The sequence below is a fragment of the Rhipicephalus microplus genome, chromosome 3, assembly GCF_043290135.1.
Source record: "Rhipicephalus microplus isolate Deutch F79 chromosome 3, USDA_Rmic, whole genome shotgun sequence".
Lineage (NCBI taxonomy): Eukaryota > Metazoa > Arthropoda > Arachnida > Ixodida > Ixodidae > Rhipicephalus > Rhipicephalus microplus.
The window spans coordinates 70,858,444-70,872,420 of NC_134702.1; the positions used below are offsets into that span (position 1 = coordinate 70,858,444).

The 13,977-nt window shown below is 44.1% G+C and overlaps 2 protein-coding genes across 2 annotated transcripts in view; one reads left to right on the plus strand and one right to left on the minus strand.

The window, feature by feature from the left end:
* Positions 1-30: 30 nt before the first annotated feature.
* On the plus strand, positions 31-4,243 carry rad50 (DNA repair protein rad50). The gene has a single exon (XM_037424393.2). It carries the CDS (start codon positions 142-144, stop codon positions 4,057-4,059), a length of 3,918 nt encoding a protein of 1,305 aa, XP_037280290.2. The 5' UTR covers positions 31-141; the 3' UTR covers positions 4,060-4,243.
* A 5,019-nt stretch (positions 4,244-9,262) lies between these two features.
* LOC119173575 (uncharacterized) overlaps positions 9,263-13,977 on the minus strand; it is a 40,429-nt gene continuing 35,714 nt past the window's right edge. The window contains exons 12-13 of the mRNA XM_037424385.2: positions 10,274-10,367; positions 9,263-10,164 (exon numbers count right to left, since the gene is read on the minus strand). Coding sequence (XP_037280282.2) covers positions 10,146-10,164; positions 10,274-10,367 — 113 coding nt within the window. The 3' untranslated portion in view covers positions 9,263-10,145. The remainder of the gene's footprint in view (positions 10,165-10,273; positions 10,368-13,977) is intronic.

The following is a 13,977-nucleotide window of genomic DNA, read 5'->3' on the forward strand; positions in this document are numbered from 1 at the left end:
AGCTGTAAACCACAAGCGTGTCAAAGCAAGTCAGAACAGAACACTCATCGCTGCGCGGGAATGCGCGGAGTCTCCGCCTGTAAGGCGGTGATTGGGAGTGATTAGTGTTCGGTTGGTGCGAGTTCACTTTACTACCTCAAAATGTCGATGCTTGAAAAGCTGCAGATTCAAGGCATTAGGAGCTTCGGTCCGCAAGAGGCCGACAGGCAAATCATTACGTTTTTCTCGCCGCTGACGCTGATTCTGGGCAGCAATGGTACGGGGAAGACGACCATCATCGAGTGTCTGCGCAACGCCACTACGGGAGACTTGCCTCCGGGTCAAGGTAAAGTGTTCATCCACGACCCGAAGCTCAACAGTGAGATCGAGGTGAACGCCCAGATTAAACTGAAGTTTATTGACGTCACGGGATGCGCCAACGTGTTGACGCGAAGTTTCCTTTTGCGTCAAAACAAGACGAGCACTACGTTCAAGACTGTCGACACCGCGCTTGTGCAGTACGCCAAAGACGGCACGAAAACCACAGCCACGCCGAGGTGCTTCGACGTCGGCGCCACGGTCATCGAACTCTTGGGAGTCCCACGTGCCATACTGGAGAACGTCATATTCTGCCATCAAAGTGATTCCAACTGGCCGCTCTCCGAAGGGCAGGCGCTTAAGACCAAGTTTGACAACATATTCGCAGCCACCCAATACATAAAGGCCCTGGAGCAGATTCGCAAGCAGAAGATCGAGTACACAAACGGAGTGAAGATGATGAGGGAAACCATCAAGTTTCTGCAAGCTAACAAGGAAAAAGCCGACGAATACGAAGAGGAAGTCGCAAAATCGGAGCAGCGGCTTGAAGACTGCGCCAGCATGATACGCGACATTCAGGATAGGCTAGAACCGCTGAGCACTGCTTGGAAGGCGCTCGAAGAGAAGCTGGACAAGGAGCGAAACCTTCAGCAGAAGCTCTCGGCTGAAAAAGAGCAGCTTCAGTACACAGAAAACGAAATCAAGCGAATCACACTGAACCTGAAAGATGTCTTCACCGGTTCAGAGGAGCAGTTGAAGCAAGAGATAGAAAACTTTCAAACTAAGATGCTGGAAGACAAGGCATCCCTGGAAAGGGAGAAGACAGCTCTCCAGGAAGCATGCTCGCTGTTGAGCGCTAATAGCGACGAACATAAAAAGCTGCTCCCCGTGTTAGGTCACCTGCAAAGTGAACAACAGGCTGTGCAGGAGACATCGCAGAAAGTGGAAGCGAAGTTGGAGCGATTGAACAGAAGTCAATGTTTAAATGTTGACGTTAGTTCCAGCGATTCGCTCAAGGACAAAGTTACAGCTGTCCTTGCGGGACTTGAGAGGAAAAAGAACGAAACCCAAAGACGTTTTCAGGACGCAAAGCAGGAATGTGAGGAGCAGGAGAAGGCTCTGCAGGGAAGAATAGACTCTGCGCGAGAGCTGAAGTCTAAGTGTGAGCAGAAACTAGATTCTGTACGAAAGAGTATTGACGAAAACAGCAAAGAGGTTATGAGGATTCGCAAGGAACTCCTTGATGCCAAGACTTACAACTCGCAGGTGAGAAATCTGAACAGCGAGATTGAGAGGTTCAAACAAGAGATCACAGCTCTGGAAGGGGAGGACTCACGAGAAAGCCTGCGAGAAAAGATTGACAGCAGCCAGACACTGAAGGATGAAATTGCTGGAAAATTGGACATGCTCAACGCAGACCTCCTTAACGCCCAGCGTTTCAGCAAAGAGCAAGCTGAGCTCGATAGGATCAAACAGGAGATTGGAGAGAAGTCTGGGGCACTTAAGTCGCTTTTCGATGAGAACAAAGAAAAATTTGGAGAGGTTCTAGGCAGTGTGCCCACATCAGACTATGGCAAGCATGTAAAGAAAGCGACAACACAAATTGAAGGTGATGTCAGCTGCCTTCGGAGCACGATAAACAAGCTCCTTGGTGAAAAGAGCTCTCTGGAGGCGCAGCTTAGGATGCATGCTGAGGACTTGAGGAATAAGGAAAGCGAGCTTGAAAAGAGCCGGAAAAAGATCATTGCTGTCTGTGGTTCTGAAAACTTGGATGAAAGCATAAGTGACCTCAGTCAGTTCATTGAAAAAGTGCGTGAAGAAACTAGCACTGTCAGTGGTAAGCTTGCCCTGTATAAAAGTTTTGCCAAGTCCCTGAGAGCGAAACCGTGTTGTCCGCTCTGCAAACGAGATTTTGAGAAAAGGGAGTTGGTTAAAAACCTCATTGCTGACCTGGAGAGGAGCATCGACACACTGCCCAATGAGACCAAAAAAAAGTCTGACGAGATATCTGAAAAGGAAAACCTTTTCAATGCGATGCAGCGGCTTAAGGGTGATGAAACAAAGATGGCACAGTTGAGGACTCATGACATCCCAAAGCTGAAGCAGAAGATTGAAAAGCTGAAAGCTGAGCAGACGTCTCTGGAAGCTCAACTGGCTAAGGAAGAAGAGATTCTGGAAAATCGCCTGTTTGACTTGGCCATGGCGAATTCTGTGGCTAACGAAGCTGAACGCATTGATCGCCTGGAACTCGACATAAACTCACTTCGTCGCAGCCTGGCATCCAAGTCTCCCAGAGTGCAACAGCTTGGCTCTGTCAAGTCCACTGAGAGTATTCTTGCTGAAATACAGGATCTCACGAGCCAAAGCAAAATGTACGACAAGAACTTGCATGCCTGCCGTTCCAAGCTTGAACAACTCCACAGCTTGGACATGTCTCTCAAGGATGCTCAGAGTGCGAAGTTGCGACTCGAGTCAAAAATGAAGGAGGAGTCGATATTGCACGAGCAAAAGACTAAACTGGAGTCTGATAGCGTTACACTAAAAAGTTCATTGGAAGCACTCAGAAAGGAGCTGCAACAGCACCAACACAAACTGGACAAGGCACAGAAGGCCAAAAGCAATGCGACAGGCGAAACAGAGGACCTGCTCGACAGACTGCGGTCAGAGGTAAACCAGCGCACATTAGAAATAGAGGACCTTCGGAAGCACTTCGACAAGATCCAGGAGTACAGTGACAGCGGAAACCCTCAGAGGCTGCTGGACGTTAGGAAGAAGCTGGAGTCACTCAGGGAGCACGGGCGGAAACTAGAAAGCGAAAAGGAAGAGAAGGCTGCTCACGTGAGGCGTCTCGAGCAAGGTTTGTCGCGGCAGGAACTGAGAGAGCGCGAGCTAAAGGACAACTTGCACGTGAAGGAGCTTCAGAAGAGAAAGCAGCAGCATGTTGACAAAATGGAGGGAATCAGGGATGACATGAAGCGCTGTGGACTGGGTAACCTCGACGCCGAGAAGCAGAGGATTTCGGAGAAGATTGAAAAGCTCAAAAAAGACAAGAGAGCAACGGAGATTCGGGAAGGGGAGCTTAGAGTAAAGATCGATGCTGCTAAGAAGGAGCTCAGCGGGCATTTTAAGGATGCCGGGAAAAAGTACACAAAAGCACTGACTGAGATGCATGTGAAGGAGTTCATCAGCAAGGACCTCGACATGTACTACAGAGCTGTAAACTATGCCGTGCTGAAGTACCATGAGCAGAAGATGAAGGACATCAACCGGGTCATCAAGGAGCTCTGGCAGGACACTTACTGCGGCGATGACATCGACTACATCCAAATCAGAACCGACACGGACGATAAGGGCATCGAGGGCTCTCGTCGTACCTATAACTACCGAGTGGTCATGATAAAAGGAAAAGTGGAACAGGACATGAGGGGCCGCTGCAGTGCGGGCCAGAAGGTGCTTGCGTCGCTCATCATTCGGCTGGCGCTTGCCGAGAACTTCTGCCACAACTGCGGCATACTTGCTCTGGACGAACCCACGACAAATCTGGACCGGAGCAACATACACGGTCTGGCATTGTCGCTGGGGAAGATTGTCCAGGCACGTATGAACCAACGCAACTTCCAGATGATCGTCATCACCCACGACGAAGAGTTTATGCGGCTCCTGAGCGAGCGCAATGGTCACGCCGAGTACTTCTACAAGGTCGAGAAGTCCGATGAAGGCTGCTCACGCCTGACCAAGTGCAGGCTCAGTACCATCATGTAGCCTCCCCATTTGCCAATCCTTTGTGTTCCACAAAACTAGGACAATAGTGTTACACGTGAAAGGATGTGCGTGTTCAGAACGGCGGGAAAGCTTCCTGTTATAAATGTTATGAGAAGACAATATTATTTTGTAAATTGAAACTGTATTTTGTGCCTTAGAGAATAAATGTTGCTAATACTTCAAATTCTGTAAATTGTTGGTGTAATGATACACCATTATTTGACATTCCAGCCTGGCATGGTATGGCATGTGGGCTGTTTTATCATCGAAGGGTACAGTATTCTACAGCCAATGAAAAATAAGGCATTAGTCCTTGAATGGCAATAAGTCTGCTGAATAAAGGAACATCTATCATCAGAACACTTTCTCTTCCCAGAACAGGGGTTCGCCCAGTTGGGAATGTGTGGCTGTGAAGGCATACTAACTGCGTAATACATTTGAGAGATGTGAAAATGCTATAAGGAATTGATCAATTTTGATTAGGGTGTCAGCTTGCACTTGGGGTGCTTGTTTATCCATAATTGAAACCATGCACAATGTGAAAGATGAAGGCTGAGTTTTTGTGTTTTCATGCACATGTGAGCCAAAATTTTAGGATCTACATCTGTTCCTTTACGCCATGGCATCACTGCCTTGTGGCAATGTGGAACCGACTGGCATCTATTGCTCTTATTTTTGCACTGTGTTGTCTTGTGTCATGCTTTCAAGTCATTGTCATTCATGCTGTATGTGATTTGAACTGTTGGAATAAGTGCGCACCATTGTGGTTTAGGGTCACATCAGCATGCACTATGGAATTCAAGGCTCTGGAATCAGTTTCATAACTAGCAAGTGCAGGCCCTCTTGTTTAGCATTGAACTGTTATAATGTATGGCAAGCTCCAAGTCACTATTTAAATGAGATAAAAAAAATTGTTTTTCAATAAATACACTACTGCTATGTCTACACGATGCCTGTGACATTTTCCACTTACCGATTTGCGTACTATGCATTACGAATGCGTACTACGCATTACAGCAATATTTCATGTTGTATTCTGAAACCTGTAATATACAGGACGCATGTGTTTGTAAAGCATGAAAGTTACTTTCACCAATCTTCCAAGCAGAGGAAGTCGATTTCACTGTATTCACAAGCAGAAGCATGCTGTGTGGTTAAACACCCGCTTGCCATGCAAGCCACTGATTTGATCCACACTTGAACCCCGAATATATTCAATTTTTTTTTATGTGCATCTTTCTCGATTTTTCGGTCGTGCAAAGACGATTTTTTGCTCTCAACCAACGACAAAGACGCCGACGACAAATTTCAAGAAACGAGCTCTTTACCACAATTGCATTAAAACGACCCACTTGTTACGCAATGTGACACATGGCTGTTCTAAAATGCTTTTTACACATGTTAACGCAATTCCTTAACCGACATCAAGCTTGCCTAGGGTCAGTTTGCAATGGAGTTGTAAGCACCGACGTGGCTCAGCGGTGGAATACTTGGCAGCCACTTGGAGGGCCTGCGTTCAAATCCCATTCAATTCTCAGCATTTATTCAGCTTCTATTTTGCTCAATACTGGTTACGCACATTGGCAAATGCGACAGGCAACTACAACACCAAAAAATACCCTTGTTATGATCTTATAACAGCTCTCACTGTAAAACAGTCTACCCTTTACTAGTGCAAATTTAACCTTTGAAAGGGTTGCTTTTCAGAATAACCAGCATGGCCACATTAGAAAAAGAAAACACTGCTAAAATTAGCCGAAACATAGGCGAGGCGGAAAGCACTAACGTGTACTGCAGACACTGTGCATGTTTATTAGAAAAAAAGGCTTTTTCACTTCCAGAAAGACAAGTGCTTCTATCCCAGGTACACCACTTCATCCATCAAGTAAAGGGTTGGACATCACGATGCAAGGCTTTAACACATCTACCACTTCCTGTGTAATTATGTTAAGTTACTGCAAAGGGGGCGAGCATGCATGCAGGCCACCTGACTGCGGCTCTGGCTGAAGCATAAGAACCAGAAATACTAAACGATTCAAAAATAAGGGGAAGACAGTAGGACTTACTTTGTTTACATAGAAAACACTTTTTTTAACAGGGCCACTGAGGCTGTGTTTACACAATTGTTCTGCTTCTTTAAATTAACAGACCAGCTCAACTATCACCCCTTATATTTTGTTCTAGTATCCTCCTAGGGATATTTAGGGCCAACATGAATATAAGTGTGGCCAAATGCTGAAAAGATATATGCAGAAGAAACCTTCCAAACAGCTGTGAAGTGTTGTTTGTCTGCTTTCAGCATCATGGCGGGTGCCTTTATTAGCATACTATTTTAATGTGTTCACTTGTGCTGTTGGTTGTCAATCATTACCCAAGCTCTATATTTTGCTTTCAACCCTAAGAACCAAGAAGATTGTAGCAAATTCTGTAAGTAAAAGTTTATAATATTTTTATGTTCCCCAAACTCTGATTTCGGTACAGTTACACTGTCAGGTTCAAATCATCCAATCGCATTTCTGTACTAGAAAAAAGTGACATCTTCCGCTAAAGGTAACCATGTGTATATGCAGTGAGCGCTAACACTTACACTGATGGCGACATTGAAGCTCATCTTGGCATTGTGCTGGAGAGAAACTCGAGGCGGCGCAAGGCCCGCAGCACTAGACCAGTGTTTCCTGCTGGGAAGTGCCAATCACTGATAATGGGCAGCGAGAGACAGATGACTCGGATTAGACACAGATACCAGCAGTCTGATTTTAGTTAATGCGCATGCTGCTAATTAACACATGAGAAATCTCCCACTGGCACTACCTTGAAGGTCAAGATCCAGTGCCTACTATCGAACCCCGCTACAACGAAACTGATGGGGCACGGAAAAAAATTTCGTTGAAGCGAAAATTACGTTGTAGTGAAATCGAAAAAAAATATACCTGATCTGAGCTATCAAAACAAAGGAACGCTTATTCTCAAAATTTAAAAAGTGTCCGCTGCTTTCTATTCTTTCCTAGCAGCACCACGACGCGATTCTCACCCATGCATTGCGAGGCCATAGTGAAAAGCACGCTAAAACAAGGCTTACAATCGCTTTCGTGAATGAACCGAACAGCTGCATTAACACCAGCAGCTGTCTGCCGTCAAAGTATATCCGACAACGCCGAGACAGAGGCAGGGCATTGTGGAGCGGTAACTTTTGCCTCATTCTATGCCATTCTTATCCACCACTCGCGGTTAGCTGATTTTATTGATAATGCGGACGAACAGCTGCTCCGTTTAGTTACCACAATGGCCAAGCGTGAACGAAATGATATGTATTGGCATCAAAAAAAGGCATCGTCTCGCACAGCTGTGTGAAAGAAAACCATGAACTGAGCAGCCGAGCTTCAGCTTCGAATCGTCTGCGGCTCGAAAGCAAGCCAGTGGCAAAAGCAGAACAGTCTCATTCCCATCCCTACCGAGCAATGGGGGTGCCCATGCTTGCTGAACAGCGGCAGTTTCTGGTGGTGCCAACACCTGTTTTAGACTTCGACGTTGTATTTTCAAGTTCTGAAAATACATCAAAATGTTGAAGACTGTGTTTACGACACAGTAAACACGTGAAGCTCTACTGGCGCTGTATTTTGTGTTCATTAATAGTCATATTACTTAAGGTGTAGTCTCATGGGGCAACACTTATGCTTGTCATTTATCATCAATACTGCACATTAAAAATTAGTCAATCCGCATTGTCACTTCTAGTTCTTCGCAATCGAACCCCTACACATTACTACGCTCTCACAATATCTTGCCAGTGAATCTTTTGTTCCGGTTAAATCTTGTGACCTTATTCCGCAAACTGCTGTATAATCAACTCGCATTCCCATTTATTACATCTGATCTTTTGCAGAATAATAATGTGACCAGGCTTGCGGCTGATAAAGATTGCCTGTTACCCCCCCCCCCCCCCCCCCCGCTCATACTAATTATGGGCAAAAAACTTCCGCTTTCAGTGCGATATCCTTTTGGAATGCGTTACCTTCTAGCATTAAGCGTTGCACTTCAATTCCTTTGTTCAAAAAGTCTGTCAAAAATCATTATCTCGAATAACCTTACTTGTGATCATTTACCTGTTTGACTCGTTTTGTTCTTCGTTTTTTTTTTCTACCATGTTGCGTGTTTTGGCTTGATTTGTGATATAAAAGTGCATTTTGATGTCCGTATATTGTAAGAATTTTCTGTTGCTTTGTATAAATTTTACCGTCGATTTGTATCAGCAAATCGAGGTTCCCACTAGAGTCTCTGCCTCTGGGACCCCCGTCTATATCTTAGATTTTGTACCTTGTTTTTGGAAATAATAAAACTTGAAACAATAAATATGCGAGCCTGAAATTGCATGGTGAAATTTCGTTGTAGCGGGACGGCAGAAGAAAACGTGTTCATTGCGGTGACGATATTTATGCATCGACTCTTATGGACTGCCTACGGGGAACCGCGAATTTTTCGTTGTTGTAGAGTTGTACTGCATATATACAGGATGGCCAGCGAACGGTTGTGCAGTTTGACAAGTCGGCTTTTTCAATCAAGAAACTCAATCAAGAATCAAGGCTTTGCAGGCGAGAGGGGGAGCGCAGGAGAGTTGCGCATGCGCAGTGAGAGTGCAGACGCCGCCAGACGTAGACCCGAGCAACAGATGCTCTGGATCTAAAATATTGCAGTGAGAATTTTAAGAAAGTGTCGTATTACCAAGCTTCATTAGATCACGGCCACTTCAGCAGTGCCACAGTGAAAGACATCACACTAGTCCTGGTAGATATTGAGGAGCTATTGTCAACAAATTCTTGTTAAGTTCAGAATGCAAATAGTACTGGCACTTATTTTGAATGCATCAAAATATGATAAAATCTAGGCGTGAACAATTTGCATTTTGTTTCATTTAACAAGTGATTCCTTTTAAGGTTTACGTATGTGAAACTTAGAGTACACATCAAAACAAAGCGTTTTAAAGAATTGTACAGTGCTATTAGTAGAAGTGCAGTTGTGTTGATGTTTTCAACGTTTGGTAGGAATCATTGCCTTCATTTGTCGTTTTCTGTGCAAACGAAAAACTATTTGTTGCTTTCATAACCTGCAGATGAGCGCTACAAAGGCCATTACAGTCTCCGAAAAAGCAAATTTCTTATTCAGTGGGAATTCAGGACAGGAGGCAGGAGACAATAAAGTGACAAGCTTTGTTAGTTTTCCCCATCATAAAATCTTTATTCTCTTGCATATTACGAGAATCGTGTCACGCAACGTACATACAGTGGTTCTTCAATAAAACAGTAGCACATATGCATTGTTACAATGAAACGCAGTTTATGCATGAGCTTAGTTGCGGGCTAGTTGGCCCGTCTATTCACAAATTGACTGCAAGGCAAAGACGGCGAGAGATGGGCAGAGAATCACAGTGCCGGCCAACACTTGTCCAATGAAGAATTAGCTATTGTTCCGGCAGCAAATGTGTTTTGCTAAAGTCCAAACATGCCCTTGCGAACGGCTAGCAAATTAGCTTGGCAAAAGCAGCAGTTGGTTTCAGGGTTACTGAAGTTCATATTGAAGAGACCGGCACTGACAGCACTGGCTATATCATGCGAGCATCTGGGCTTGTCGTGACGTTGACCTTCCTTCAGCAAGACAGGCAGCAAAGCCAAGTAGCAAGAGTCTGGCCTCTTGAATTTGAACATCCAGCGCACTCGGCTTAACAGCACCAGTGCTTTCAAGTCGACTCCAGTAGAGGTCGTCGAGGTTCTGCCAAGAAAGTTACTCTAGGACGAAGACACCTCATAAGCGTTTACTTTGGTTTGTACTTTACCTGATATGTCGCACGTGCTGCTCTATCATTGTGTTTATCTACCCTTCTCCCGTCTTTCCTCGACGGTTTGTTCATCAAAAAGATTACACAAAGTGTACCTTGTGTTATTTGCTAAAATGCACATAAAGACGACTGTCTTTGTTAAAGGTAAAGAAAGCGTGATCAGAAGGATGGACGCGGTGTAATAAAACAAATGGCGTCGCATGAAAATCTTGATAAGTTACAAGTACACACAACACAAACATGCCTCTGCCCATCATTATGGTCGTCGAAGTTTTCTGAAAAGGAAAGAGAAAAATAATCACTACGACAGTTCGGTAGTTCGTTCAAAACGAAAAGGTTGTTCATGCACAGCGAATAGGGCAACACTGTCTCATCCACACTTACGTGTGAATGCTAGGCTCCTTGTAGCTCTTCTGCGGCACGTTTCGCCTGCACAGACGCCCCGTTGAGGGATGCGTGGCACCATCTTCATCTGTTGCTGAAATGGAAGAAAAGGAACACCATTTGCAAACTCTGCTAAATTATCTGAGCACTTCGAATATCAGTATTAACACTGCAGTAGTATATTTGAATTTGCTTCAACACGAAATCTAAAGTTCCAATATCAGAGGATTTAATATGAATGAATAAACATACCTTAACACTTGAAAGGGTAGTTTCACTGCAATGTGGTGCAGTTATATTGTGAAACTACCTAATCAAAAGTAATGAGGACTGCTGAGATGCCATCCCTGAAGGCACCCCGATATCATCTTTCTAAAATTACAAAGCATGTTATATGAACTTATATGGGCCAAGTAATAAATATTTTAAAATACAGAATGCATGCATGCATTCACTTATAAGTTGTACTCTACTATTAAAATGCAGGCTATTTTACATAGTTTTGAAATTTTGATATACCGTACTGGCTGCCATTCAACAAACTTCGCTTCACTCCAAAAAAGTTATGCTTACACAAGCCTATCAAGTACATGTATTAACCAAGCTAAAATCGAGGTTAACTGTGGTGCTTACAACATACAGCAACTTACCTAGGCCTCTAGAAAAAAAAGAGGGGAAAATAAAATTGTTGAGCTCATATATAACTAATATTTATGGCTTTTTTTTCTTGCACACAAATTAGGCTGTACAAGATCAGTACTTCATCCGATCAGTAGTTTTTCACAACACGTTCGATGTATGTATATATATTTACATACATATGCACATATCTAGCACATTTGTTGGAGCGATAGCATAATATAGGACGGCAAAAGTTATTAGTTTGTAACACAAAGCCCTACCTGAAAATCAGCTGTAAAGCTGCAAGCAGAACGTTTACTTTCTACACACATCATTCAAACATTTAACTGTTTTTTTTTCCTTTATGCTAGCCAAGCAGTCATCTGTCCATCGACTATGACTTGGAGAATGTTTGCAGCATTGCACGTATTGCATGGCAGAATATGTTGGCTAGCCCCGCCGCAGTGGTCTAGTGGCTAAGGTATTTTACTACTGACCCGTAGTTCGCGGGATCGAATCCCGGCTGCGGCGGCTGCATTTCCGATGGAGGCGAAAATGCTGTAGGCCCGTGTGCTCAGATTTAAGTGCACGTTAAAAAACCACAGGTGGTCCAAATTTCCGGAGCCCTCCACTACGGCGTCTCTGATAATCATATGGTGGTTTTGGGACGTTAAACCCCACAAATCAATCAGTTTAACCCCACAAATCAATCGATAAATATGTTGGCTAGCCAATATATTAATTTTCCGTTGAGCCCCTTTTTCTCCTGGTGTTTTTGGAAGCAATAAATAGGGTGGCAGCTATGCCTGTCTCCTGAACTAGTAGAGCTACAACAAAAATTACCACGTAACGGAATTGGGATGAAAAACTGAACGAGTATGTATTTACATGAGGTTTGTATATACACGAGTAAGCTTGGTCATGTCTTAACAGTCCCAATGAATTTGCGCAGGGAGCGCGAACCAATTAGAGTCAAACTAATATGAAAACTGAAGTGACACATGCACACATGCATGCCTACACACAGTGTGCGTGGCATTGTATGTGGGTTCGATGTATTGGATTAGTACGTTTATGTGCAAGGCCAATACTTCTACAAGGTTCTACAATGCTGCAAGCCATTTTACACCAGAAATGAGATATGTACATCATATTTCAGCAACTCAGCATTTGGGCCTCAGCTAGTTCGTATCTTCGCATCTTGTGGTAGCTAAGGTGCACAAAAACATGAACAGTGAGAAAAAAAAACAACAAAGAAGCAAAACAGACTTCATTGTCGGTGTTTTAGTGCCGTTCAGGAAGTTTTTCTGGGAAAATGAAGAAACGCACATGAATGTCAAATTGAAGCAAGTCCCCGCTTCAAAGACAGCAATACCGCAATAAGACTTTCTTCCAAAGCCCATCAGAGGTTTTAGGAGTCTGCTTTATCAATTCCCAAGATGTACCCAGAATTTCGCTCGTCACTGATCAAACGAAAATCTTCCGCCACGCTATTATCCCAAGGCAGCGCATATTCAAGCTTTATTTCTATACTTGCCTGCAGTATCCTATGTGCACGTGTCTGCATGCAGCACTGGGTGTGGTCTGTACAATGCAATTTTAAATTTTAAAACAGTAAAACCTCGTTAATTTGAAGTCACTGGGGCCACAAGAAATCTTCAAATTAAGAGGATTTTTGAATTAACAGAACATTCAAAATGTGGGATTCGAGGAGCTCAGAACTGTTCAAAGTTATCAGTGCTTGTCGTTTGCTGTGCTGGCTAGGTTGCGGCTCCACGGGTTATGTTTTCCAGCAATACCTAATCTTAATTTTGCCGCGAACACGGGGGAACAGTAGGCGTCGTTGCTGCCAATGAAAAAAACACGCTGTCATGATCAATTGAAATGTGCGCTTGCGAAAACAAGACATCTTCACTTCAACACAGTAGTGACACGCGAGCAGCATGTCGCCTGCACCTTGTTGCGTCAGCACGTCATGATGCGACCATTCGCACATTTTTTCTGGTAAAATTAAGAATTCATTAATAGCCAGTATGATGAAATTCGCGATGTGTTTTGGCTTGAAAAAATGATCTTTGATACTTTCGAACTTAGTTTTCGAAGTAGGTGTTGCTGGCAAGAACTCTGCCAGCAGTGCAAGGGCCCGAATTGCTAGAGCAACCGGCAATCGGAGGTTCGCATACATCGTGAATTTCGCCAAGCTTTCCTTTATTAATTTCTTTACAATCTCAGAATGAATGAGTGAACCATGACCGGCTAACGTTGCTGGAAACACGCTAGATACCCTGGCCGCACATCGCCCCTGTGTTGCAGTGAAGCACATCCAGTTTTCAGCAGGGACACGTTTTGGTTGACCACGAGACCGTATTTAAAAAATTTTTTTTTGCACTGCAAGTAGCGAGGTTGGGGTGCTTCAGCTACCACTCATTAGTATCGCTATGTTGCATTACCTTTTGGCTATTAAGGGCCGTCGTTTCGGCGTATTTGCCGCGAAATTGGGATCTGAAACTGGCACACGGCACCCAAAGTTTTCGAATTAACCGGACTGGTGCCGGTTGTCGCTTCAAATTACCCATTCAAACTTGCATTGCAAAATATGGGACCACTGTAATCCTTCGAACTAAGCGGGATTTCGAAATAACGGAGTTCGAATTAAGGAAGTTTTACTGTACATAAAAAATGTCACGAAACTGCTATTTATATAAAATGCTGAATTCAGCTAGTTGGTATGAATTAATTTTGTAAAACAGTGTGAACAAACAACACAGAGAAGAGAAAACGATAGCATGAAGGCTCAGTTATGCTCTCGTGCCTTCTCCGAGACATCATTCGCGCAGTTTGGAAGAAATGCATCCACTGCGAAGCTTTGTGGTACCATAGTTGTATACAACTTTAGAAGGCAGCAGCATTCCCTCTGCAAAGGTAGGTGAATACAAGGCTGCACAAGTTGGACAGCAGTATGGACTAACACCTTGAGCTGGACGGTCGGCGACTTATTTGGCACATGAGAGGGACTACTTCAGCTGCGGAGGCAATCTCCCGAACTCCTCAAGCTGTACAAGATTACAGAGCAGCCGCCAACA

What these genes read in the sequence shown, in the direction of transcription:
- rad50 (XM_037424393.2), top strand. Translation starts at nt 142, where the DNA reads ATGTCGATGCTTGAAAAGCTGCAGATTCAAGGCATTAGGAGCTTCGGT.